This window comes from Amphiura filiformis, chromosome 2 (genome assembly GCF_039555335.1).
Source record: "Amphiura filiformis chromosome 2, Afil_fr2py, whole genome shotgun sequence".
Classification (NCBI taxonomy): domain Eukaryota; kingdom Metazoa; phylum Echinodermata; class Ophiuroidea; order Amphilepidida; family Amphiuridae; genus Amphiura; species Amphiura filiformis.
The window spans coordinates 34,264,534-34,291,540 of NC_092629.1; the positions used below are offsets into that span (position 1 = coordinate 34,264,534).

The following is a 27,007-nucleotide window of genomic DNA, read 5'->3' on the forward strand; positions in this document are numbered from 1 at the left end:
TGTCTATTCTATTCAAAACTCATACTCCCTCTGTGGAAGACTAGCTAAATCTTCCAGAGGGGGAGTGTGGATTTTAAATGGAATGGCCCATTGCAGCAGTTTATTCTTCCATCAATGATTGTGCAATTTGTTTTGCTTTAAAAATAGACACAAATGGCTAATATCTAACATTGGTAAATGTCATATCTCTCACTCTGTTCAGAATCATTGGTGTGACATCACAGAATGACACATAATTGTGTGGAATTGGATTGCCATGCATTACTCGCAATGCAAGATAAAATGGGATAAAGAAATTGGAATCAATCCACATTATACATGACAGAGCAGGACAGAGCATCTCATGGTGGGAGTGGGTGGAAGACTTCTCACAGTGGGAGAAGCTGTCCCCCTGGCTACACCAATACAATCTTTGTCATTTGTGTGGCATCAACTTCTTAGATAAACCTTGGAACTGTTTCACTATATCATCTATCCTTGAACATAAGAGATGTTATTGTGCAATGCCATTTACAATGTTTGCTCTCTTATTCTTCAAATGTAATTGACAAATCATGGTATCATTTACATAAACTGTTTACTCATATTATCCATAAAGTAAACCTATCCTTTAATAGCAAGTCCAAGCAAGAACATGCAGCCAGTGGCGGCATCAGGATTTTTGTTGGGGGGGGGCAATATGAATTTCAGGGGGGGGGCAAAATCGTCAAATTTTGCGCAAAATTGGTGCAAAAAAGAGGGCCCACAAAAATACTGTGCAAACGTTGCTATCCAAGTCCTTAAGTCATGCATAATACGTATCGGCATACATGTAATACAGTATGAATATCTTGAGTACACCTGATTAATGTCTCATGTATCCAGCTTATTTCCATTATACAAATCACAGAGGTTCATTTAATTTGGGTCAGTGATGAGAATTACATGGAGGAATATATCAGAGAAGATACCTTACCCTTCCCATAATGCATTTCTCCCATAATTTTCTGCACAAAATTAAATACGAAATGTACAGCTGCATTGAACAGAGCACATCCAGATCTTGCAAAATATGTTTATTTCTTGAGTATCGACCCATGTTTTAGCCAGTCTATTCTCAAAATGAATACAAAGGTAACCTGCACATGTAATGAAAGTGTAATGTGATGAAATGAGGTGATGTATCATGTTGCAAAGGATTCTGGGAAGGGTAAGGTATCTTCTCTGGAGGAATATGTTTAAAGGTAAACCTAGTTAAGAATGGTACACCATGTATCAATTATTTATGGTATGGATCAATGTATGATGCATGTGAGTGAAAAGAAGGTCGAGTGATAACAAAGAGAAAAGGCTGTTTTCAATGGTATATTGTGTGCTACTTGCTGATATGAAAACACCTGTACTTCTTTGTTTCTCCCCTCCAAGACCCCTCCCTCCAACTCCACTCCCCTGCCCTTCCCCTCCCTTCCCTCACCCATCTCCTGGATTTTTTTGTAGTGCCAGTGCTAATAACAAGTGTTAAAATGGTTGACATAAAGCCTTAAAAAAAGCCGACCAAAAAATAGGGTGGCCTGTTTTTTACATTTTTTTTTTCATATATTTGATATACAATTTGTGAATTGTTTTGCTGCTTGTAATTTGTAATGCAGAACTCTGATATATATTCAAAAGCATAGCTTGATAAACCTTATAAATCATTGTTTACCATCATATTATGTGAACTTGTGTTTTTTGTATAATTTAAAAAAGGAGAGGTAAACAGACTGACGAACCGACCTTGCCCATACTTTGGAGCTTAAAGGGCAATACATATTTTTCTGGGCCCAATAAGTTTTGACACAAGTATATTAGTATCATCTTTTCATTCTTGTATTGTGGTTGTTATAACAACCGTAACCACGGTAAACAAAGGGCTAGAGATACTTACTAATACTATTATGGTAATTTATAATTAAAAAACTAATTACATATAACACGACTCATCAAGAACTAATATTATACTAGTAATACAAATTGATGTCATCAGTTTTTGGAGTTCATTCAGAATTTATGCAATTTTGACTAAAAAATTGTAAAATTAGTGTTCTAATTCTGTTTGGGCAATGTTTAATATTAAAAAAAAATTAGTTCACTAATTAGGTCAAATATGGTATTTTGTTTTGTTTTTTATGTTACAAAAATACAAAATTGTGTGCATTCTGTGTTGTTGTGTAGCCGGGGGAAGCACTGCCCTTAGAAGTCTTGCCCCCCCCCATTGAGATGCTGGCCACCGTGATATTTAAGATTTTTAGTCTTTTTTTTGTACTTTTTAGCCCATTTTGATCATTTTTGTCAAATACCCCCCTCCCCTTTGAAAGTTGCCTGACCCCCTCTCTCTGAAAAAGTCCTGACTACACTGGATTTGTGCTATTCGGCTGTGTAGTAGGATGGGTTGATATCAGGGCTCGAAATAAGATCTTCTGAAGCAGGGGCATTCTTCTGAAAATTTCTCTTGGTTTATGTGTCTTTGTCTTGAACCAGGAGTAATTTTACATCAACCTGAGGCAAATGCAAAGCAACAATTAATAAATTATTCTGTTTTGAAGATGATTGTGCCCAGTGGCGTAGCGTCGGAGGAAAATTGCTGTAAAACGGCTTGTGCCCCCTCCCATCAGGCCCGATGCCCCCAATCATGGGCTGTGGCCCCCAATAAGATGACTCATGCTACGCTACTGATTGTGTCTTAGTTACTTGGGGCAATAAAGAGTTGCCCCTGGTCATGAAGATTTCCATGCGAACCAGGCGGCATTTACCCATTCAGTAGGGGTAATATTGCCCCTGGCTCCTGCTTATTTTGAACCCTGGTTGATATCTCCTGTGGTTAGCCTTACACATCATTTGTGTTTTAGCCGATTGTTTTATCCAAATTATTTCTAAAAATACCAACGTAATTTATCAGGATGGGGCTTAGTATATAGGTTCAGCTGCTTATATGCATCAACAACAATCTCAGGTGGTGAATGTTTTGTACAGTAATTTCTTTTTATCAGGAAATGGACTCTATATTTCTGTTGAAACAATGTGATGAAGAAATATACATCTGTAAAGTTGCCATAAGGCAATATCTGACTAAACATGATTGCCACTCTATTCATCTAAAGACACGGCTCAGAAAAGGCAATTAAACAAAGAGTCCTGCTATGAAAAACAAAAATTAGAAGAAAAAAATCTGAAGAAAAAAAATCCTGATTTTCTTGGGAGTTGGGGTATATTATTTTACACAAGTTATTTTTCTATTAAATGGTCGCTGAAGCCCAGTGGTTGATGGACAGCCACGTAAGCCCAAGCAAAATTTTGGGCCAATCAGAAACGATGCAAAAAGCTTGTTTGTACAGTGATGAAGGAGCACAAACCAGCTGCAATCGAGACAAAGTCGGTGACAAACTCACAGAAGTTGGGTTGTGTTGGGTCCTATCCAATGGTATACACAGTCACTAGGATCCACAACATGCTCATCTATCAGGGGAACAGTTCTTGAACCCCAATACATTTGTACATTCATTGAATGATCTTTGAAGATTTGGGTACAAAAACTCATACTCTGCAACTTGAGGTCAAATTTTGCACTATGATTATGTAATTGAGGTTATTGGACTATGGCATTGGGATGAGGCTCTTGTGGTCCATAGTGTTATTGCAAATCACTAGGATCCACAGCATGCTCATCTATCAGGGCACAGTTCTTTAAACCCCAATAGCCAATACATTTGTACATTCATTGAATGACCTTTGAAAATTTGGGTACAAAAACTCATACTCTGCAACTTGAGGTCAAATTTTGCACTACCAGTGTTTAATTGAGGTAATTGAACTATGCCATTGGGATGAGGCCATTGTAGTATTATTTTTCAGGGATGTTAAAACTTGACTGTCTGAATGACCCTCCCAATTTGTCACCTTGGCCTTATTTTCAGTTCCTCATAACTTGTTTTTGTTGCAGGTATGTAATATTACAAGTCCACATCATCTGATCTTTGATTCTCTGTATCCATACTTTTTCACAAGGATGTGGTTTATAATATTTCCGGTTATTTCAATAACTGCTACATGTGTAAATGAGTAGAATTCATGCATGCTCTCAATTAAAATTCAACCGATTTAAAACAAACAAAAAAACAAAAACATTGGGCTATTCCATTTGAAATCCACACTCCCCCTGTGGAACATTTAGCTAGTCTTTCAGAGGGAGTATGTGTTTCAAATAGAATAGACAGTTGGGCAACTTTTATTTCAAATACTCACTCCAGTTGTGGAAGATATAGTTAGCCATATACAGGGGGAGTATGGTTTTCAAATTAATTGACCCAGGTAGCCAATACAAGTTGAAAAACTCCCTCCCTCTGTGGAAGACTTGTTTTAAATCTTCCACAGAGGTATGGCAGACTTAAATGAAAATGGAATGGCCACATTAGAGCTGTGTGGACATGAATTAGCATTGGCTAAACCTGTGCTCAATAATCTTCATCGCTAATAATCACGTGCATTTAATGTACTCAACATTATTTATCCATAGCTCTTCGTTGGCTGTGTAAATATAGCAGCATTAGGAATCACATAAGAGGACTACTTTTATCATTTGAATTATGGAGAAATCTGGATACAGAAAATATAAGGTGTTGCCAGAGCATGCACTTTCCGCACAATTGTGCTACTTTGAAACTCTCTCCTATACTGAGCCAGTTCTCTGTGCCGGAGCAGTATTGTGAGTTAAAATCTGCTGGAATCACAAAGCCGCGGGGGTTGGTACTCAAGCTTGGTTTTGGTAGGGGTATACCAAAACCAAAGACATTAGGCTACTTTCAAAGGCATTGATGTGATGTCCACCTTCTAACTATTAACCTTTGGGCTACAAGTATGCAGACATTGGGCTACTTCCAAATGCACTGATGTGATGTATACCTTACTATTTACCCTTTGGGCTACATGCACACAGACATTGGGCTACTTCCAAAGGCACTGATGTGATGTATACCTTACTATTTACCCTTTGGGCTACATGCACACAGACATTGGGCTACTTCCAAAGGCACTGATGTGATGTATACCTTACTATTTACCCTTAAGGCTACATGCACACATACATTGGGCTACTTCCAAAGGCACTGATGTGATGTATACCCAATGAGGTAGAAAGGATAGAGAGCCCTGCTCGCCGAATCTGTGAAGCAGGTTTGGGTCCCGGTTTGGGTGCTGTATAGATCACAAAGTTGAACAAATCATGTATTAAAACGCATTAAATTTCCCAGTATACCATTGTCTTTATCAAAAATTGCTGAATTATAAAGGCAAACACGCCTGAATCTGGTATTTCATCAGTGTTGCCACGCTAAACAACTCTACCACTTTTACTTAAATTTCGCCTTCAGTCGCCGTTCCTGTAGCGCCGCATGGCAACGGGGAATGAACTAGATTTAGGAGCGTGCTTGCCTTTATTATTCAGCAATTTTTTGATAAAAAAATGGTACACAGTAAAGTTGAATATGCTAAAACAAGTAATTTATTTAATTTTATTAATCCATACATGCTAGAGTAAATTCAGTTTCCATTTTAGTTGTATTTGATGCTGATTTTGTTAGGTCCCTTCATTTCATAATGGCTTATTCAGTGTGTGATTGTCAATGAAACGGCAACGTACCAGCTCGAGCTCAGCGATCTATGTTTTTCTACGTCATTGTGTATACCTTACTATTTACCCTTTGGGCTACATGAACACAGACATTGGGCTACTTCCAAAGGCATTGATGTGATGTACACACCTTACTATTTACCCTTTGGGCTACATGCACACATACATTGGGCTACTTCCAAATGCACTGATGTGATGTACACACCTTACTATTTACCCTTTGGGCTACATGAACACAGACATTGGGCTACTTCCAAATGCATTGATGTGATGTACACACCTTACTATTTACCCTTTGGGCTACATGAACACAGACATTGGGCTACTTCCAAAGGCACTGATGTGATGTACACACCTTACTATTTACCCTTTGGGCTACATGAACACAGACATTGGGCTACTTCCAAAGGCATTGATGTGATGTACACACCTTACTATTTACCCTTTGGGCTACATGAACACAGACATTGGGCTACTTCCAAATGCATTGATGTGATGTACACACCTTACTATTTACCCTTTGGGCTACATGAACACAGACATTGGGCTACTTCCAAAGGCATTGATGTGATGTACACACCTTACTATTTACCCTTTGGGCTACATGAACACAGACAATGGGCTACTTCCAAAGGCATTGATGTGATGTACACACCTTACTATTTACCCTTTGGGCTACATGCACGCAGACATTGGGCTACTTCCAAAGGCACTGATGTGATGTATACCTTATTATATACCTCATATATAGATTCCTGTCATCTGATTGATTGGTTAAAAGTGCAGTCATTGAATTAGCTATGCCCTCCTTTTTAAGAATTTCGTAAAAACTGAACTATTCCCCGGGCAATAGTCTTTTAAAAAGACTATTCCCCGGGAATAGTCATTTTCACATAATCGGCTCGCGCAATGGCGTGTTCAAGCATTACGCACGCCTTGGCGCCAACGCTGATGCCTGCCAGTTGCTGTGACGCGATCGGTTTATAACGAAAAACTTTCTTTGGAAATTTTACCATGGCCTATGAACAATAAATAGGCCTTTTAACCAATCAGATGACAAAAGTCTATATTAATTCGGTATATAAAACAAATATTGACTGCTTTATTCGGGACATGGTTAAGATTATAGGCCCGCGGTGATCGCAAAACCCTTTGGGCTACATGAACACATACATTGGGCTACTTCCAAAGGCACTGATGTGATGTGTACCTTACTATTTACCCTTTGGGCTACATGCACACAGACATTGGGCTACTTCCAAAGGCACTGATGTGATGTACACACCTTACTATTTACCCTTTGGGCTACATGCACACATACATTGGGCTACTTCCAAATGCACTGATGTGATGTACACACCTTACTATTTACCCTTTGGGCTACATGCACACAGACATTGGGCTACTTCCAAAGGCACTGATGTGATGTATACCTTACTATTTACCCTTTGGGCTACATGAACACAGACATTGGGCTACTTCCAAAGGCACTGATGTGATGTATACCTTACTTATTTACCCTTAGGGCTACATGAACACAGACATTGGGCTACTTTCAAAGACATTAATGTGATGCCCACCTCGCCATTTACTTGAGACAATTGTGGCAACAGTTTGCAGTCTAGCAGACAGAATCTGAAGAAGAATAAATATTGTATGGAGTGTTTTCATAAAACATGAATTTTTTAAGAGGCTCTCAAGTTTGCAAGATCCAATTTATTTCTGATAATTTAAACACCGCAACATTCATTCTTCAGGGAAATTTGAAGTTGACTTTAATGTTTTTTCAGCAGACACGCATCAAAAACACATTTAATTCGACCGACAGTTTATACTAGCAAGAGACGCTATTCGATAGGGACTAAGTTGAATAGAATTAGACTAGATGATGTTCCTAAGCACTAGTCGATAGCGACTTGGGAAGTCGTAAATTAATAGCGAGTGTACCGAACCTGTTTACACTGTACTTGGCACTCAGGGATGTGAATCTTCTGAAAATTTCCAGAATAACGGCCATAAAAAAAAAAATTTGAAATGTAAAAAGAATTTTCTTTAAAAAAACCTTTTTACTTTTTTTTGGAAAATGATACCACTTAAACCCCTGTAGTCTATTCCACGGACGAGCCCTCGTAAATGTTCAGTGGTGCATGAAAGCCCCTGATTGTCAGGAAATGGATCTGTTACATATTTGCATCTCTGTCATCTGAATTCAGTAGTGAATTTAAGTAAAAGTCATATTTATAGGATATGTATATATGCCAGCTTCTGATTGGTTAGTATAGCACATGGGACCGGTGATAGTGAGGTTGATTCATCAGGTTGCTGCCTTTATTGGAGTAAACAAATCACAGAAAATGGTGACAATGTTGGTACTTGGCAAAAACCAACTTTTCTGGGCATTGTTGACATGGTGCCTTCAAGAAAGAAAGTTTCCTGTCTATTGCTAAAGGTATTGTTTGAAGGTGCAAAACTTAACACATGGCATGCTGTTTACCCACAGCATTCAGAAATTTCAATCATCATGACAAATTGTTAAAAAAGTTTCTGAGTTTGATTGACATCTTTTGTTATATAATTCTACTGAGCATATTTTGCTTTCATTATTAACATGTATCATTGTCTTGTTTTCCACCTGCAGGCAAACCACACAGCATTCCAATGTAGCTTCACAACGTCCACCCCCAACACCTATAGCTCCGTCCCGGCCAGTCCCCAAGTAGCATGATGATGGAACCCCCCGTCCCTGGGGGGCGGTTGCCACCACTCAAACTCCTCCATGGGCAGGCTGCATTAGACCTGGACACACCCCCTCCTTCTCCAGGGGTGACGTCACCTGGGGAGCCGACCATCCTGATGGTTCCTGTGCTGAGGTCGCCGCGGATGACATTCTCATCAGAAGAGATCAACCACAGTGTAGCCACCTTAGACCAATGTTTTCAAGTAAGCAGAACCATCCATGTTATTTAAAATTTTTGACCTGTGCAAAATAGAGCTTGAAATGATGCTTTAGGGAACTGGAATGAGCGTTTGACAGTATTTTTTTGTGGGACATGAGAGCAAATCCGACATATCGAATTGCATTCTGAATACGAAGAATGTCTTTCTGATATCAAATAATTTTCATTTTTTGAAATTCACGATATAATACAAATTTTATGACAAATTATTAAAATTTGATATTTTTCAAATTTTTGATATATAACAGTCCTCGAAATAAATTTTATAAATCTAATGATATATTCTTAAAGTGTATGTAGCTGGGAGGAAAAGCCGACGATCAATTGAAAATTTTGACCTTTTATATTGAAGATATGGATTTTTTACCCAAAAAAGACCTATTTTTTTGTGTGTTTTGGGAAAAAAATCCATATCTTCAACACCCAAGGTCAAAATTTCAATTGATCGTCGGCTTTTCATCCCACCTACATACACTTTGAGTATAAATCATCAGATTTATAAAGTTTGCTTCGAGTAATGTTAAATATCAATTTTTAATGATTTGCCATGAAATGTGTATTAAATTGCAATTTCAAAAAATCAAAATTATTTGATATCAGAAGGACATTCTTCAGATTCAGAATGCAATTTGATATGTCTGATGTGCTCTCATGTCCCACAAAAATACTGTCAAACGCTCATTCCAGATCCCTTAACTATAGTAAGTATTTCATTTGAATGAACACAGCTGCCTGCAGCGTGATGATTGTCTGCGTACACTGTGTGATGAATGCCTGTGTGTGCGTAAGTGAATTCAATTCATTTGTGATTACTTAGTATTTTCATTTAGGATTCAAGGTTGTGTGTTCACGTTGTATTTTGAAATATATATGATCACGGTCGGATCATGTAGAGCTGTAACAGCTGTTGGCAGCTGTGTTCATTCAAATGAAATTTTTACTATAGACAAATCCAACGAGCCAAGTCATGGTCAGGATTTGGTCTGCCATTTTTGGGTCCCCGCAGCACCTAACTGGTGTTGTGACTGCCAATTTGGTGGATTAAAGCCGCTTAAAAATCGATATTAGATTCTTTTGTGTTGTAAACTGTCATCTTTCTTTTGTCTGACGTGTAACACAGGTGATTGAATGCAGTTTAAAATACCCTCCAAGGCCGCATCATTTCACATTTGAGGTGAAATGGAGCCGATGGGGACCCAGGTAATGGCTGCAATTGAGGTGTAGGAATGCGTGAAATTGGATTCGTCTATAGAATGCCCATCTAGAAAGCTGCTTGATCTAAGCAATAGTAGACAGATATGGTACCACAAGCATGGTGAGAGAGGTTGTGGGTTCGAACCCGACTAAAGGCGTATTTTGCTGGAACAGGTCACAAATTCTCATTGATACCTTTTTATATTCCAATGTGATTTGAATTAGACAACAAACAATACTAGTTTTTCCTTTACATGTGATAGACGACCGGCAGGTCCAATATTTTGAATTAGTGGGTGCCGGCGCCGATAAAATATTGGACCTGTCTGTTGTCTATGAGACGGTAGAGGATAGTAAAAACAAAAATTAATATAGTTGATTCTTATTCTTCTCAGTGTTTTAAATATTATTTCAATAACTAGACACTATTTTTATTTTAAAGCAAAAACATGTACGTTACCGTCTTAAAAACTCCATTTTTCTGAAATCAAAGAAACTTGTTTACTGTTTTAGTTGTGCATACGGCGATCTTGTTTGCGTATTACGCTTTAGAATGCGCTGCATACATACTGCTTCTTGACAAGCGTCAAGCGTGTCCCGCGACGACGTGGCTGATGCCGTCTACCAGGTGATAGACGGCATGCAGAAACCAATGAAATTCAGTGCACAAGCTAAACCACAGCCACTGCAGAATTATAAACCAACTACCACTACAACAAAATAAAATATAACTACCTTGAAATTTCAAAATAACATTGAATTTCCTATGTCCCAACTGAACTTGAAGCAATGCAATTTTATTAATGTTTTTAAATATTTGCGCTTATCAGATGAAAGCATTCTATACAATTACATAACATTGTAGGTTCTTGTGATCTGGTATATATGGCCTATCCACATCCACATGTATCTCCCTTAGATTGGAAATTGGTGAAGGGTTGGCGATTCTTAATCATATGAAAGACAAATCAGGTTGATCTGATTTAGAGAATAAATGATAAGATTTTATCTTTTGCCTATCAATATTGTGTCATAATGGATGGGCTGGCCAATATTTTGAGTAGTGGATGCCGGCGCGCGTATCCACTACGTTAAAATATTGGCCAGCCCATCCATTATGACACGATATCGGATAGGCAAACGACAAAATCCTAACACTTATTCTCACTCTTATTCAGTTTTAATGTAATTTTGCGAGAAAAAACTGCCCTCTTTCAGAAAAAAATAAAGTTACTTTTGGTTGGACATCCCCGTTGTTTTAAATGAACGAAACCATCACCAACATCTAAGCCGCCGAATCGCGTTCTTAGTTCTCGCACGTGTATTTATTACGCGAACGCATTATTGTGCGATCATTGAGGAGCAACAAGCGTGCCGCCGTTAGCGTGGCGACGCCGCTCTGACTAATATCACTATCAACTATTGTGAGATATTATACACCAGAAAACCAATCAAATTACGGGAATTCTTTACAAGACGCACCCATTGAATAAGAATAGTTATTACAGTTCCAACGTACATGACATCATCTGGAGCTGGGGCTCTCAACTGTATCAGTTCAAGGGCCACTTGTGGGGTGGTCGACACATTTAATTACATGCTTGAGGGCCAAATACACCCCAGTTTATCTTGTTTTACTTTGTAAATATTTAATTGTTGTGTAAGGGACAAATATCAGCGTTTGTCAAACCTAGAACTAGCTCAGTTCTTCTGACCATGGCGCCCTCGAAGCACTCCAGCCCGCTTGTGCGCAATTGTTTACTGCCAGGGGGGCTCATCTGAAATGAACCAGTGCTAGGCATGCCGGATTTGGCCCATGGGTGCAGGCTGCCTGTTAAGGTTATTAATTATTTTAAACTGTTGTGATTTGGTAGTTCACAGCATCTTACGAATGGTAGTGAGCTTTGGCAAAAAACTGCATTGCTCAATTCATAGCGAGTGTGTAGAAGAATTAAAATATCACAGATATACTTTTATAGGTGCTGCGGTTATTGAGTTACGTTGTAAAGAGGGCTGAAACAACAACACTTTTGTAAAAGCGTACATAACTCATTAACAACAATAAATTAAGCAAGTTTGCAAAGTATACGATTTGTAGAATGAACTTTTGCAAAACATCAAGGTGTTATTTTTCAATACTTTATTGATCTAGATAATGCAAATCGATTTTTAGGTTGCTTCGACCAACAATACCTCGTCTATCCTTAAGAACCCCTGATCTACATGTAGAGGTTGTTTACTTGCATGTAGCTCTAATAAATGCATACTAGTAGTAAATTTTCTTTGCAGTATTTCACCTTTTACAAATTAATTACGTTAAAACAAAAATTAGCAAATGGGGAGATTTTTACCGATTCTGAATACTCAAAGCATAGATCAGCTGATCACTAACAAACAAAAAGGACCTATTTTGTCAAAATGTACATAAAGGAGCTTTAGGTTACAATCCATCCATTATCATAAAACACTTCATTGAGTATGATGACCATAATAAATCTAGCTATCAATCTGTGTGTTTCTACTGGGGAACTTTTGGCGGGTAATGCGGGTTTAGTTTAGAGTATTACCGGTTAAGTGCCCAGTGGAAACAGATTGTTTCAGAGTGATGCGGTGTGGACACCCGGCAACCGTGATCCACCTCATGAGGTAGACCATGTGGTGTGACACCCGGTATTTCTGCCAGTGGAAACACAATGGTTAACGGTTGCTGGGTGTTGAACTTCTTTTATGTTGATTTTATGTACATTGTATCACATCCTGACCTTAAAAGCAGCTTGGGGGTCAGAAAAATACTTTCAGTACTTCCAGTACACAACACAACCTTTATTTTAAGCACCTGTAGAAATGTGATGGTTGTTGCCTGAATCGGATTGTGGGTTACCAGGTAATACCGGGTAATACCGGGTAAAATACAGAGTGCTTAGTGTAAACAAACACGCAGAGTCAGTTAACATTAAAATATTCTATCCTTTTTTCCCCCAGATTTTGAATCCTGGCAAGTATCCGGCACTGCACGCCCATGGCCGAGTATCGTCCGCTTTCGTCCACAATAAGTACAGCGTGACTCTAGCAGAACACTACGCCATACTGCAGGACCTGATGGTCAGTCGTTCCAGACTGCTCTTCAACCGCGACTGCAGCGTTCGCATCTCACAACTCGCGGAATATGTGCACAGTTTGAAAGTCATCGTGCACGAAGAATACAACACCCTACAGCAGATTTTCCGTCAGTGTCCGCAAAAAGTTTGCACCAAACTCGAATATCTACCGAGTCTATGCGAAGATTTTAGAGTGCACCTGAACCACTGGACGTCATTGCAACACAGAGTGCGCTCAGACAAGTGGTTGCAACCACTTCTGGTGGAGCTGTTGTGCGCGGAACTGGAGCATGTGCACAACACGTTGCTTTACTGGCAGGATTGTGCCTTGTCTTGGTTGCACCGGATGGTTGACGTCGGTCTCTGCGTGTTTGCGCATTGTCCCCCAGGGTCCATCACGCAGGACATGCTGTGGAGTATAGTCCGTGGAATTGAAGATTTCAATGCTATTCTAAAACTTGTAAAACAAACCGCCCCCGATGCAGCAGCTGAACAGTATAAATATCTCAATGTACCTCACATGTCTAGTATACATAGCAGTAGTAATATACCCATGCCATCTCCTTTAAAGCATAGAATAAACAGAAAACGTCTGATCTGCAACAGACCGTTTTCGGTTCACAGAATAATCGCCATATTGGCGAAAGAACGTGCCAAACCGGCCGCGTTTCAAATACTAAACTATTTCTCGGGCAGCTCTGCTGTCCGGTATGCAACCAGCTGTAAACCAATGGCATTTCATTGGCCGTCCTATCCCCCAAATACTTCACAAAGTAGAATGCCCGAAGATAAATCTGGAAGCAAACCAGTGCCCTCCCAAGGCCAAAAGGAACGTGCAATTTTCTCGTTAGAACAACTGTCTCATTTTGACATTTCTCAGGACCAATGTCCGATTCGTGCAATTGAAGCGCAGGAAGATGATCTCCTGTCGAAATTCCTTGTGGCTTTGGCAATGTCGACCAGTTTACTGCAATACCCGCAATTGAGATCGGATTCGAGCACTGAGAGCAACGCTCCGTCACCACGCAAGAATGGCCGTGGTGGCAGAGCCAAGTCCCCGCCTAGTAAAAGGCGGAACGACAAACACGAACATCGCAAGTCGGTGCACTGGGGCGATTCGTTAGACTCGAGTTTGAAGGACAAATTATTCGGCAGGTATCTGCGACAATTCTGGCAGCTGACCTGGTTGGAGTTGTTGGATCTCTTACACAGACCTAGTTTGACCACTGTTGGCAAAACAGATGGAGCCATTGGGCATGTGTATGCGTGCAGTGATGCCTTGGTGATGAGCCTAGTCTATATCATGGAACAAGCTTGTGACCAAGGTAAGGATAACATCATCGTTGGGCAGGAAAAACCTGTACTTGTGGCCCTTGAACATGTTTAAAACAAAACTGCCAAGAGGTAACATGGGAGGTGTTTTGCTTTAAACATGTTCAGGGGCTATACACAAGAGTTTTATTCTTGCTCAATGACAACATTAAAAAAGAGCTTGTGTTTTTTATTCTTTTCTTCATGTACATTAAAGTCTCCCAACTGAATTTTTTGTTTTGAAACCCCATAATAGATATATTCTTCTTTCACCAAAAAGTAAAAATAGTAGACTTTGAAGCATTATTTATAGGATGATGTTTTGTGCAAGAGAAATGCAGTTAATGTTTTACACCGATAGGGATTTTTAAAATTCAGTATTGTTGACCTTGCGTGTATATGCGAGCTATGATATGACACTTATAATGAACTTTATATTAAAAAAGTAAGCCTATGTAGCAATGGCATAACATCAACTATTAATAAGCTGTAAGGGCATTCTGGCAGTTTCAAATTCAGCAGTATTGATCTAAAGGCTGCGTTTTGTTTTTTCGTTGTTTAATAACATGTTGAAATTTCACAGAAAAACTTGGGCCTGACCGACCTTTGGATTTTTGAGATTGTTTTTTAAAATTTTGCTAAAATCATGTGATATGAGCTGTTTTTGGGGCCAAAATTGATTGATTTTGACCGAAAATGTTTGAAAAAAATTTAGAACATTTTCAAAATACGTTTGCAAAAAATCATTACATTTTTGTGGGGAAAAACAACTGAGATTGGATTAAGCAAATTAATAAGTAGTGTGATGTAAAAGTTGAGATTAGAGCCAAACAGACATGCAAAAATGGCGGGCAAATTAGTGTACTTCCGGATTATGTCGCCATGCTCCCGGTAAACATAGTTTAATAAAGTGGGGCCTTAAAACAAAACTCCGTCCTTGCACACGGTAACGGTAAATATGCCATCTTGGTTTTTCATGCATTGAGACCAAAAGAATGTACCTCTGGTACCCTCTGGTGCCCACCCAAAATGACTTTGTAAAGCACCCTGGGCGCTATTGGAATGAATACGGTACCAGTTTTCTCAAAAATGTTTAAAATGTCAAATACATCAGGTATGTGATACGGCCGACGAATTATCTGCGAATATGAAAATTTTGTGAATCCTTGTTACTCGCAAAATTCATGAAAATTTAATGCACACAGAAATTTCTTGCCTTCCAGTATTACAGGGATCCATGCACCAGTAAATCTTGTTAGACTACTATTTTTGTAAATTGAAAAACATGTCCTTTGCCTTGACAAATCCAACAGAATCGCTAAGCATCACCACCTTTGGAAGATGTCACTAGGATCGGATCCAAAACATGCTCATCTATCGTGGCACAGTTCTTTTAATCCCAATACATTTGTACATGACCTTTGAAAATTTGGGTACAAAAACTCATACTCTGCAACTTGAGGTCAAATTTTGCACTATGAGTGTTTAATTGAGGTTATTGAATTATGCCATTGGGATGAGGCCATTGTGGTCCATAGTGTTTCTGGTCAAAAACAATAATGTTGTAATTTTACGCTCCAGTTGAGTTCAAAATCAGAATTTATTAAATGCCTTAAGCTTTGGTACCAGCAAGTAAACAATTCTCTTAGGATGAGGCAGGTTTGTGTATGAAAAGCACTGTTCACATAACAGGCAAAATCTCAAGAGCATTATAACTCTGAAAGGTACAGTTTGGGTTTTTTCCCGTGTGGACACACTTTGAGGTTTGAAACTCCAAGGGAAGCTTACAGGTGGTTTGACACACCGCAACACCCAAAATATTGAACCTCTCAGCATGTTTAGAGGAAACTTGGAGGTTTGTGCCGTGCGAATATGTTTGAGAGTTTCATTCAGAGGTTCACTTAGTCTTTGTAAAGCCGGATCCTGACTCCACATCGCAGTGCGATGCGATGCTATAAAAACTATAATCTGAGCCGGGTTTTTACGAGCTAAGCGTTGAAAATTCTCATCGCGCGGTGGAAATTTCGGTCCGCGATGGAGTTGGACAATGTTCAACTTGTTCACATCGCGCTGCTGATTGGCTGCTGGAAAATCAAGGTCGGTATAATGACCTTAAAAGGAGATGCAGACCCCACATGCTTTTCAAACATCGCAACATCGCGCGATGAAATTAATATGTACATTTCAATTTCACCGCGCGATGCTGCGATGTTTGAAAAGCATCGTAGCATCGCATCGCGGTGCGAAGTGGAGTCAGGATCGGACTTTAGACTACTCACGATCGAGGAGGGTGATGGTATTTCAATTTGGGAGGTTCAAACTTAAAGAAGATACCTTACCCTTCCCAGAATCCTTTGCCTCATTTGATCAAATAACACTTACTCCCTATTTCTAGTTGTACATGTTCTATAATTGTTTTCATGTTGAGAATAGACTGGTTAAAAATGGGTCGATAGTCATGACATAAACATAATTTTGCAAGCTCTGGACCTTTTGTCACTATCGACCCATGTTGAAGTGGATAGCTGATCATTACAGATTATTGAAATGCATTATGGGAAGGGTATGATATCTTCTCTAATTCAAACCCTTGGAAGGTTCTTGCCCGGTCTGAATGGATCAAGCGAGTTAATTGATTTCTACAAGTAGAGAAAATATAATGGGCTATTCCAGTTGACATCCATACACCCCCTGTGAAAGACATGATCTTAAATCTCCCACACAGGGGGTGTGAATTTCAAATGAGGTTCAACTTGAGTGGGTGATTCCATTTGAAATCTACACCCCCTGTGTGGGAGATTAAGGTCATGTCTTCCATAGGGGGTGTATTGATTTCAACTGGAATACCACAATTGAAGGTGAGGCGATAAAAGCAATGACTCAGATGTTGATTCAAATTTGTGACTTTTAAAATTTATAATAAAACGTTAAAAATATTGGGCTTCTTGGGTTTAAAACCACCTGTTTCCAAGATAAGTATGTTAGTGTTCTTGAAACATTTAAAAAAGGATATTAGTTATTGGGTGCAGCAGTGGTATGGCATAGGAAATTATTGTGCATGAAGTCAGGCTTGGAAATATGCAATAGCTGGGTGGAGGGGGGTGGTCCTGTAAAATATGAAAAAACACAGGAAAAAACCCCTGGCTACATGATTCCAAAATGATTTCAACATGGTTGTAATTTATGCAGCAACTGTTGTTATGTTGACTGCACTTGGTTAGTGTTCTACATACATGTATAATATGAGCTTGATGCAAATTTGATGTTAATTTCTTTTGTATTTAAAAATAGCTTTGCAAGGAAAAGCTCATGAACCATGTGAATTAAATTATAGTTCCTGGACCCAAAATCCTTATTTCCAAGCCTGCATGAAGTTTTAGTGGTGAATTTCGGCAAATTGGTGAATTTCTGTTGCAAATCGGGACAAAGGAAATTCCCTGAATGTGTTGGGTTTACTATAATTTGTTGTTGTTTCTGTATTTCACCCATGACATTCAACTTCATACAGCTAGCTTAGCAATAATAAGCTATTTATTATGAACAGTCTTTAGAGGGGCACTGTATGTTTCCACAGCCTCATCTATCCTAGTCTGTGTTACAGACCGTGTACCTATATTATCCATAGAGAGAGAAACTACTGGGAAGCACACACTCTCGAAACCATAGTGGCTCAGTACACGCCGCTTGGCAAGGGTTTCCGGCGCCAAGCTTGCTCATCGCAACCGCCGCTCACCCCTCTTGATCATGAGTCCGACACTATCTCGAGTCAGTCTTTGACAAAGACTACATCTATCCTCTCCCAACTTTACCATTTAGAAACCTAGGCCTACATAATATGTTTGTACATGTATGCATAGCTTTTGTAGCTGATTCAATTGTTTGACAATGTATTTTCTCTCTGTTGACAGACACTGTTTTACATTTTACATTATTTGAGGTTTTTAGGGAGGGTTGAAAATTTCTCTTTTTTATGGGGGGGGGGTGCTGGTTGTGAAATTTTCTTGGCAGGAGGGGGGAGGTTGAGTTAGTAATACATCTCATTTCATCCTCCTTATGCCCCCTCATCATACAGGTGGTATATGATACAATGATTTACGCCAAGTAATTGTTGAATATTTCAGTTTGATGTTATATTATTTTTTTACAAGGATCAGGCCATTATACTTAGCACAAACAAACACTGTTTCGTTACTAGTTTTATAATTGGGCTAATCCAATTGAAATCCATGGAAGACCTGACTTTTAACTTCCTCACAGGGAGTGTGAATTTCAAATAGGATTACCTGAATGTGTCACTCCATTTGAAATCTACACTCCCTGTGTGTGAGATTAATAAGGTCTTATTTCTTCCATAGGGGGTGTGTGGATTTAAACTGGAATAGCCCATCTATACACCTCCTGTGTGGGAAATTAAGGTCACATGATGTCTTCCATAGGGTGTATGGATTTCAACTGGAACAGCCTTATATAGCCATTAGCCACCCCCCCATGAGGATGGTGGAGTAATTCATATTCTAACTCAATGACTGAATAAAATGCATAAACGTGGGAAATTTATAGGTCGTGATCATGTCTTCCATAGGGTGTACGGATTTCAACTGGAACAGCCTTATAGAGCCACCCCCATGAGGATGGTGGAGTAATTCATATTCCAACTCAATGACTGAATAAAATGCATAAGAATGCACTCACTGACAAGATATGAGATTCTCCCTTGGTAGTGATATCTGCTTTAATTACGCTGGGTAGATGAAAGAGAATGCATACAGCTGCAGCTGTATAGGGATTTACAGGGTGAGTTAAATGTTCTCTACCCTTTTTTCCAGAATTTTGACACCCTGAATAAAAAAATAAACCTGCTCTTCTGATAGATATTGTTTATTCATCCCAGAAATGTTAAAGTTTACAAATTTTATGTGTGATGACAAAGTTTGCGGGCAAAGTGCTTGCTCAAAACTCAATGTTCATATTCAATTTTTACTCAGGATTGTGCAGCCACTAAACTTACACTTACAGTTGAGTTAATTGCCAAAAATGTCCAAATCAGGGAGCCTATTGCATTTGACATCATACGGGATCATTGGCTGATACCTTTTTACGATCGATATTGTGACTATTTATTGAATGCTTTGCTTGTAACAGTAAATTTGTATAATTTCAAGTTCAACTGAGTGTGTCCAAGCTATCCATCAAGATTAATAACATATTTTTTATTTCTCAAAAATCAACTATATGGCATAGTCTGAAGTCTACCTGTCTATTATGCCATGCAATTTAAATACTGCAAAGTATTTTAAAGATTTTTCAGATAATTTTGACTTGTCCTGTATTGGCTATTATCTCCAAATCAATGCATTTGTCTCTACTGTATTTAACAGTAATTTTCGTTAGTGTTTTATTTTCAAAAATTTCACGAATGGTCTATTCCATTTAAAAAACATACTATCCTTGTGGAAGATTTTGGAAATATTTTCCACAGGGGGAGTATGAATTTCAAATGGAATGAACACATTAGGCAGCTCTATTTCAATTTCATACACCATCTGAGAAGGATTCATCCTGAATTTTTCACAGAGGAGGGTTTGTTTGAAATAGAGTTGATTAATGTGCCAATTCCATTAAAATTCACACTCCTCAGTGAAAAATATTTCCAAAATCTTCCACAGGAGGAGTGTTGACATTAAATGGAATGGCCCAGTAGAGGTTAGGTCTTAAATTTAATAACAAGACACAAATATGAAATGTCGTGATAATAGACTTACAGTAACAAGTACACTACGCTTTGAGGCACAACGCCTAGAGCGTTGATCCACAAGCCTCAGCACACTTTACAGGTTGTCGCTGACCACTACGGCCCCACATCATTCCATAAACCATTTAACAACAACTCATGAACTTTGCTGCTTCAAGAGCGCACACCCTAGACATTCCACAAATAGCCATCGCAACCAGGATCATCTCCCCAAGTTTCGTACGGGTTACAACAAGACAACAAGCAGCAAGATCCTTGTCCATGGGAATTTCAAGCTAACTCAATTTTTCCACGAGAGCATACTAGGCACCACCAGGGTTCAAACCCGCAACCTCTCGCACCATAGTCGAACGTGTTATCGATTGAGCTAACTTACTACATGTACATGTACAAGGGTACACTTTGTCAGCAGGGACGGATTTAAGCATCCCCGGCCGCCCCGCTTCCTACGGCCCTGGGTATAGTGATACCACAAATACCGCAAACTTGAACTGATGTGAATGCTGACTGATAAATTTAATGTTAGTGACTACACTCTCTACATTGAGTCACGTACACTCAGTACAAACCATTTACAATGTTAAGATTTGCTCAACTTACATTGGCATAAAACACAAGTAACACACGTTAAGTTGGTAATAAATTGGTAGTCTCTAACTTCAAAGTCGCATTGCAACATGCCTATTTATTTTGCACTTTTTGCAGTAGAAAATGCTGAAAAAGCTGGGCCAGTAAATTCATTGGAGGGCCAGTAGATTTGCCATTTCACTGGCCGGAGGGCCAGTAGAAAATTGAAGCTTAAGTCTGTCCCTGTGTGTCAGAAATTGTGAAAAATTATGTACGCAAAAATAGCTGTGTCTGGTCATATCAGGTATTACACATGAATGAATGATGTATGTTTCCTGTTGAACAAGCAAACGTATTGGGCTATTCCACTTGAAATCCATACACCCCCTGTGGAAGATATGACCTTAATCGCCCCACACAGGGTGTGAAGATTTTAAACGGAGTCAACTATTCCGGTAACCCCATTTGAAATTCACCCACCCTGTGTGGGAGGTTGATATCATGTCTTCCATAGGGGTGTATGGATTTAAACTGGAATATCACAGTCGCATCAAGATTCTGCTATTTCTGGACACATGGAATGAGCAGGTCTTTTGGCATGATGCAAAATCAATATCATGAATATATTTTGCCATATAACTTGGCATTGGCCATCATCATTAAATAAATTGCACACAGTGGCTAGAGCAAAGTTAAAATATAGTAGACGTAAAGAATGATAAAAAAAAAACCATTGATGAACACTTGACCACAATTCTACCTCATGTGCAGGGCATATAAAGCAATACAATCATCCCCAATTTGGCCATTTTAGCCAAAAAATGCCAATTTTGCACTCTTTACGCATGTATTTGTTCCACTTTTGCACCATACTTCACCATTTATCTTCAATATGGTAATATTTTTCATATGCTTCGCACACACATACATGTATTTGCCGGCAAACAGAGACCTTGTACTTATCTATCCAAACACTGACAGCCGGACATGTTTTTTCTGATTTTCTGCGCCGGTGATGTTGACCCGTTTTACACAAATTATATCTTTTTTTAAATTTTAACCTATCAACCATAGACTGATTTTTATATCAAAAATAAGGGATGCATTCTCATATGCTGTGTGCAGTCAATTGCACATCTTGGCCATATGGGGACGGGCCCCGGTTGTGGTGATGTCCACAGTTAAAATGTCAAGTTTCATAAAGACATAGGCACACACACCCCACGCACACACAACACAACAAGAGCATCCCCACTTGAACTTGAAATAGCTTGTGATTAATTCAAATCTCATCTCTTCCACAGGTCTGATGACTGCGGGCCGTTCGGAAATTTTACCCCGGGGGGGCTCATAATTATTGCACAGCCCCTTATTTGATGGTTTAGGGAGGGTTGAAAATTTCTCTTTGGGGGGCGTGGGTGCTGGTTTTAGGGGTTGAAATTTTCTTGGTGGGGAGGGTTTAGTTAGTAATTCATCTCATTTCATCCTCCTTATGCCCCCTCATCATACAGGTGGTATATGATACAATGATTTACGCCAAGTAATTGTTGAATATTTCAGTTTGATGTTATATTATTTTTTTACAAGGATCAGGCCATTATACTTAGCACAAACAAAGACTGTTTCGTTACTAGTTTTATAATTGGGCTAATCCAATTGAAATCCATGGAAGACCTGACTTTTAACTTCCTCACAGGGAGTGTGAATTTCAAATAGGATTACCTGAATGTGTCACTCCATTTGAAATCTACACTCCCTGTGTGTGAGATTAATAAGGTCATTTCTTCCATAGGGGGTGTGTGGATTTAAACTGGAATAGCCCATCTATACACCTCCTGTGTGGGAAATTAAGGTCACATGATGTCTTCCATAGGGTGTATGGATTTCAACTGGAACAGCCTTATATAGCCATTAGCCACCCCCCCCATGAGGATGGTGGAGTAATTCATATTCTAACTCAATGACTGAATAAAATGCATAAACGTGGGAAATTTATAGGTCGTGATCATGTCTTCCATAGTGTGTACGGATTTCAACTGGAACAGCCTTATAGAGCCACCCCCATGAGGATGGTGGAGTAATTCATATTCCAACTCAATGACTGAATAAAATGCATAAGAATGCACTCACTGACAAGATATGAGATTCTCCCTTGGTAGTGATATCTGCTTTAATTACGCTGTATAGGGATTTACAGGGTGAGTTAAATGTTCTCTACCCTTTTTTTCCAGAATTTTTGACACCCTGAATAAAAAAATAAACCCGCTCTTCTGATAGATATTGTTTATTCATCCCAGAAATGTTAAAGTTTACAAATTTTATGTGTGATGACAAAGTTTGCGGGCAAAGTGCTTGCTCAAAACTCAATGTTCATATTCAATTTTTACTCAGGATTGTGCAGCCACTAAACTTACACTTACAGTTGAGTTAATTGCCAAAATGTCCAAATCAGGGAGCCTATTGCATTTGACATCATACGGGATCATTGGCTGATACCTTTTTACGATCGATATTGTGACTATTTATTGAATGCTTTGCTTGTAACAGTAAATTTGTATAATTTCAAGTTCAACTGAGTGTGTCCAAGCTATCCATCAAGATTAATAACATATTTTTTGATTTCTCAAAAATCAACTATGGCATAGTCTGATGTCTACCTGTCTAAATATTATATCATGCAATTTAAATACTGCGAAGTATTTTAAAGATTTTTCAGATAATTTTGACTTGTCCTGTATTGGCTATTATCTCCAAATCAATGCATTTGTCTCTACTGTATTTAACAGTAATTTTTAAGTAAGTGTTTTATTTTCAAAAATTTCACGAATGGTCTATTCCATTTAAAAAACATACTATCCTTGTGGAAGATTTTGGAAATATTTTCCACAGGGGGAGTATGAATTTCAAATGGAATGAACACATTAGGCAGCTCTATTTCAATTTCATACACCATCTGAGAAGGATTCATCCTGAATTTTTCACAGAGGGAGGGTTTGTTTGAAATAGAGTTGATTAATGTGCCAATTCCATTTAAAATTCACACTCCCTCAGTGAAAAATATTTCCAAAATCTTCCACAGGAGGAGTGTTGACATTAAATGGAATGGCCCAGTAGAGGTTAGGTCTTAAATTTAATAACAAGACACAAATATGAAATGTCGTGATAATAGACTTACAGTAACAATGATATTTCGCGAAAATACCAAAAGAGCGCATTGATTTATAGTACACTACGCACAGGCACAACGCCTAGACGTTGATCCACAAGCCTCAGCACACTTTACAGGTTGTCGCTGACCACTACGGCCCCACATCATTCCATAAACCATTTAACAACAACTCATGAACTTTGCTGCTTCAAGAGCGCACACCCTAGACATTCCACAAATAGCCATCGCATGACCAGGATCATCTCCCCAAGTTTACGTGCGGGTTACAACAAGACAACAAGCAGCAAGATCCTTGTCCATGGGAATTTCAAGCTAACTCAATTTTTCCACGAGAGCATACTAGGCACCACCAGGGTTCAAACCCGCAACCTCTCGCACCATAGTCGAGCGTGTTATCGATTGAGCTAACTTACTACATGTACAAGGGTACACTTTGTCAGCAGGGACGGATTTAAGCATCCCGGCCGCCCGCTTCCTCTCGGCCCTGGGTATAGTGATACCACAAATACCGCAAACTTGAACTGATGTGAATGCTGACTGATAAATTTAATGTTAGTGACTACACTCTCTACATTGAGTACGGTACACTCAGTACAAACCATTTACAATGTTAAGATTTGCTCAACTTACATTGGCATAAAACACAAGTAACACACGTTAAGTTGGTAATAAATTGGTAGTCTCTAACTTCAAAGTCGCATTGCAACATGCCTATTTATTTTGCACTTTTTGCAGTAGAAAATGCTGAAAAAGCTGGGCCAGTAAATTCATTGGAGGGCCAGTAGATTTGTTATTTCACTGGCCGGAGAATGAGTAGAAAATTGAAGCTTAAGTCTGTCCCTGTGTGTCAGAAATTGTGCAAAATTATGTACGCAAAACTAGCTGTGTCTGGTCATATCAGGTATTACACATGAATGAATGATGTATGTTTCCTGTTGAACAAGCAAACGTATTGGGCTATTCCACTTGAAATCCATACACCCCCTGTGGAAGATATGACCTTAATCGCCCCACACAGGGTGTGAAGATTTTAAACGGAGTCACCTATTCCGGTAACCCCATTTGAAATTCACCCACCCTGTGTGGGAGGTTGATATCATGTCTTCCATAGGGGGTGTATGGATTTAAACTGGAATATCACAGTCGCATCAAGATTCTGCTATTTCTGGACACATGGAATGAGCAGGTCTTTTGGCATGATGCAAAATCAATATCATGAATATATTTTGCCATATAACTTGGCATTGGCCATCATCATTAAATAAATTGCACACAGTGGCTAGAGCAAAGTTAAAATATAGTAGACGTAAAGAATGATAAAAAAAAAACCATTGATGAACACTTGACCACAATTCTACCTCATGTGCAGGGCATATAAAGCAATACAATCATCCACCCAATTTGGCCATTTTAGCCAAATTGCACTCTTTTGAATGGATTTGTTCCACTTTTGCACCATACTTCACCATTTATCTTCAATATGGTAATATTTTTCATATGCTTCGCACACACATACATGTATTTGCCGGCAAGCGGAGACCATGTACTAACTATCCAAATACGGACAGCGGACATGTTTTTTTTTTTCTGATTTTCTGTGCGGGGACGATGACCCGTTTTGCACAAATTATATATTTTTTTAAATTTTAACCTCAACCAGGGACTGATTTTTATATCAAAAATAAGGGATGCATTCTCTTTGCACATCATGGGTAAATGGGGACGGTCCCCGGTTGTGGTGATGTCCACAGTTGAAATGTCAAGTTTCATAAAGACATAGGCACACACACCCCACGCACACACAAATACAACAAGAGCATCTCCACTTGAACTTGAAATAGCTTGTGATCAGCCCTCGAAATTAAGGATCTGAAGAGGCACAGCAACTTTTTTGGGGCAAGTTGAAAATTGCCTTGGATTTTCACTGAAAAGGCAAGGCAGCACGGCAGTTTGTAATTTCAAGAGGGCATCATGGCAACTGTTGAAAATTTGAGAAGGGCACCAAGGCAATTTCTCAAAAGTGAAGAAAACACACACAAACATAGATAGATGATTTTATAATGAAGGGGCAGGGCTGGGGCACCGGCGGCAACATCATTAGAGGGCACGGCAAGTGACTGCCTTGGGTAAAGGACATATTTTGAGGGCATTACGGCAGTGGGGATGGGCACCCACGGCAAAATGCCATGGGTGCCGTGGGTTAATTCGAGGGCTGCTTGTGATTAATTCAAATCTCATCTCTTCCACAGGTCTGATGACTGCCGGGTGTGAGCAGAGTGTATTGTGTGTGACTAGGGAACTACATAGCAGTGCAGCCATTGCATGCTGGGATTCATGTAAGTTGTGAAAGAGACTGAGCTAAATATGTATAAAGATAAAATAAATGAAAAAATAGCTTTCTGAAAATCCAACTATAAAATTTTAATATATATATAGATGAATTCTACTCCAAAACACAAATTTGGGGGTAAAAAATAATAATTGTGGATAATGAAGCACAGGTCGATCATGATATGTGGTGTGATCAAGTAATCAGTCTAAAGTCGGACATTCAATTTTCGTTTCTTATAAGATTGTAAACACCATTTGCAAAGCTACATTTTGCAGAAGACCATTCAATGTGGACAACCAGTTCAAAAGATATGAGCAGTTAAAGAGTTTCCAAAACAATAGGAAACAAAAGTAAATGCTTCTTTGTTTATCCATATCTCAAAATCAATACTACTGACTGATTTTCCTTGATCACATCATATATGATGATTGAAAAAAAGAGAAAAGGAGACTTTCCAATCCATACTTATTTTGGACCTTAATTTTTTTGTTTCCTACAATATATATAGTATCCCTTGCTCCTTAAATCTGACATTCAAGTGAACTACATGGGCCTCTCCTTATAACATGAATGACATTTGACAGGCCTTCAAGCAATATTTAACACTCTCAACATCAAAGCCATATCAGGCTCTGATCAACTATCATCAAAATCATCTTTTGAAAATAGAAATTGCAAGCCCATAAAATTTGCTTCTTGTTTGGTGTAGTTTCAAGTATCAAGTTAAATTAGTGTGATAGTTGAGAGTTTACGTTTATTAGAGAGGTTTAGAGTTTGGAGTGTAAGGTAATAATATTTAGAATTGTAAAACTTAACTGTTAAATGTAAGGGTTAAAGCCATAATTTGAAGATATGCTCAAGAGTGGGACCCGAGTTTTTCTCAATAATCTCAACATGCTGATTTTGCATGATTATAATTTACTTTGATGACCTAAAATGCCCTGAGAAATAGGCTATCCCAGTTGAAACCCATACACCCCCTA

General features: G+C 38.9%; 1 protein-coding gene across 1 annotated transcript in view; it reads left to right on the plus strand.

Annotated features, from left to right (window-relative positions):
• The window catches only part of LOC140146110 (uncharacterized), a 77,427-nt gene that overhangs the window by 37,163 nt on the left and 13,257 nt on the right, over window positions 1-27,007 (plus strand). The window contains exons 2-4 of the mRNA XM_072167862.1: window positions 8,283-8,584; window positions 12,778-14,218; window positions 25,942-26,028. Of these exons, the coding sequence (XP_072023963.1) occupies window positions 8,366-8,584; window positions 12,778-14,218; window positions 25,942-26,028 (1,747 nt within the window). The 5' untranslated portion in view covers window positions 8,283-8,365. The remainder of the gene's footprint in view (window positions 1-8,282; window positions 8,585-12,777; window positions 14,219-25,941; window positions 26,029-27,007) is intronic.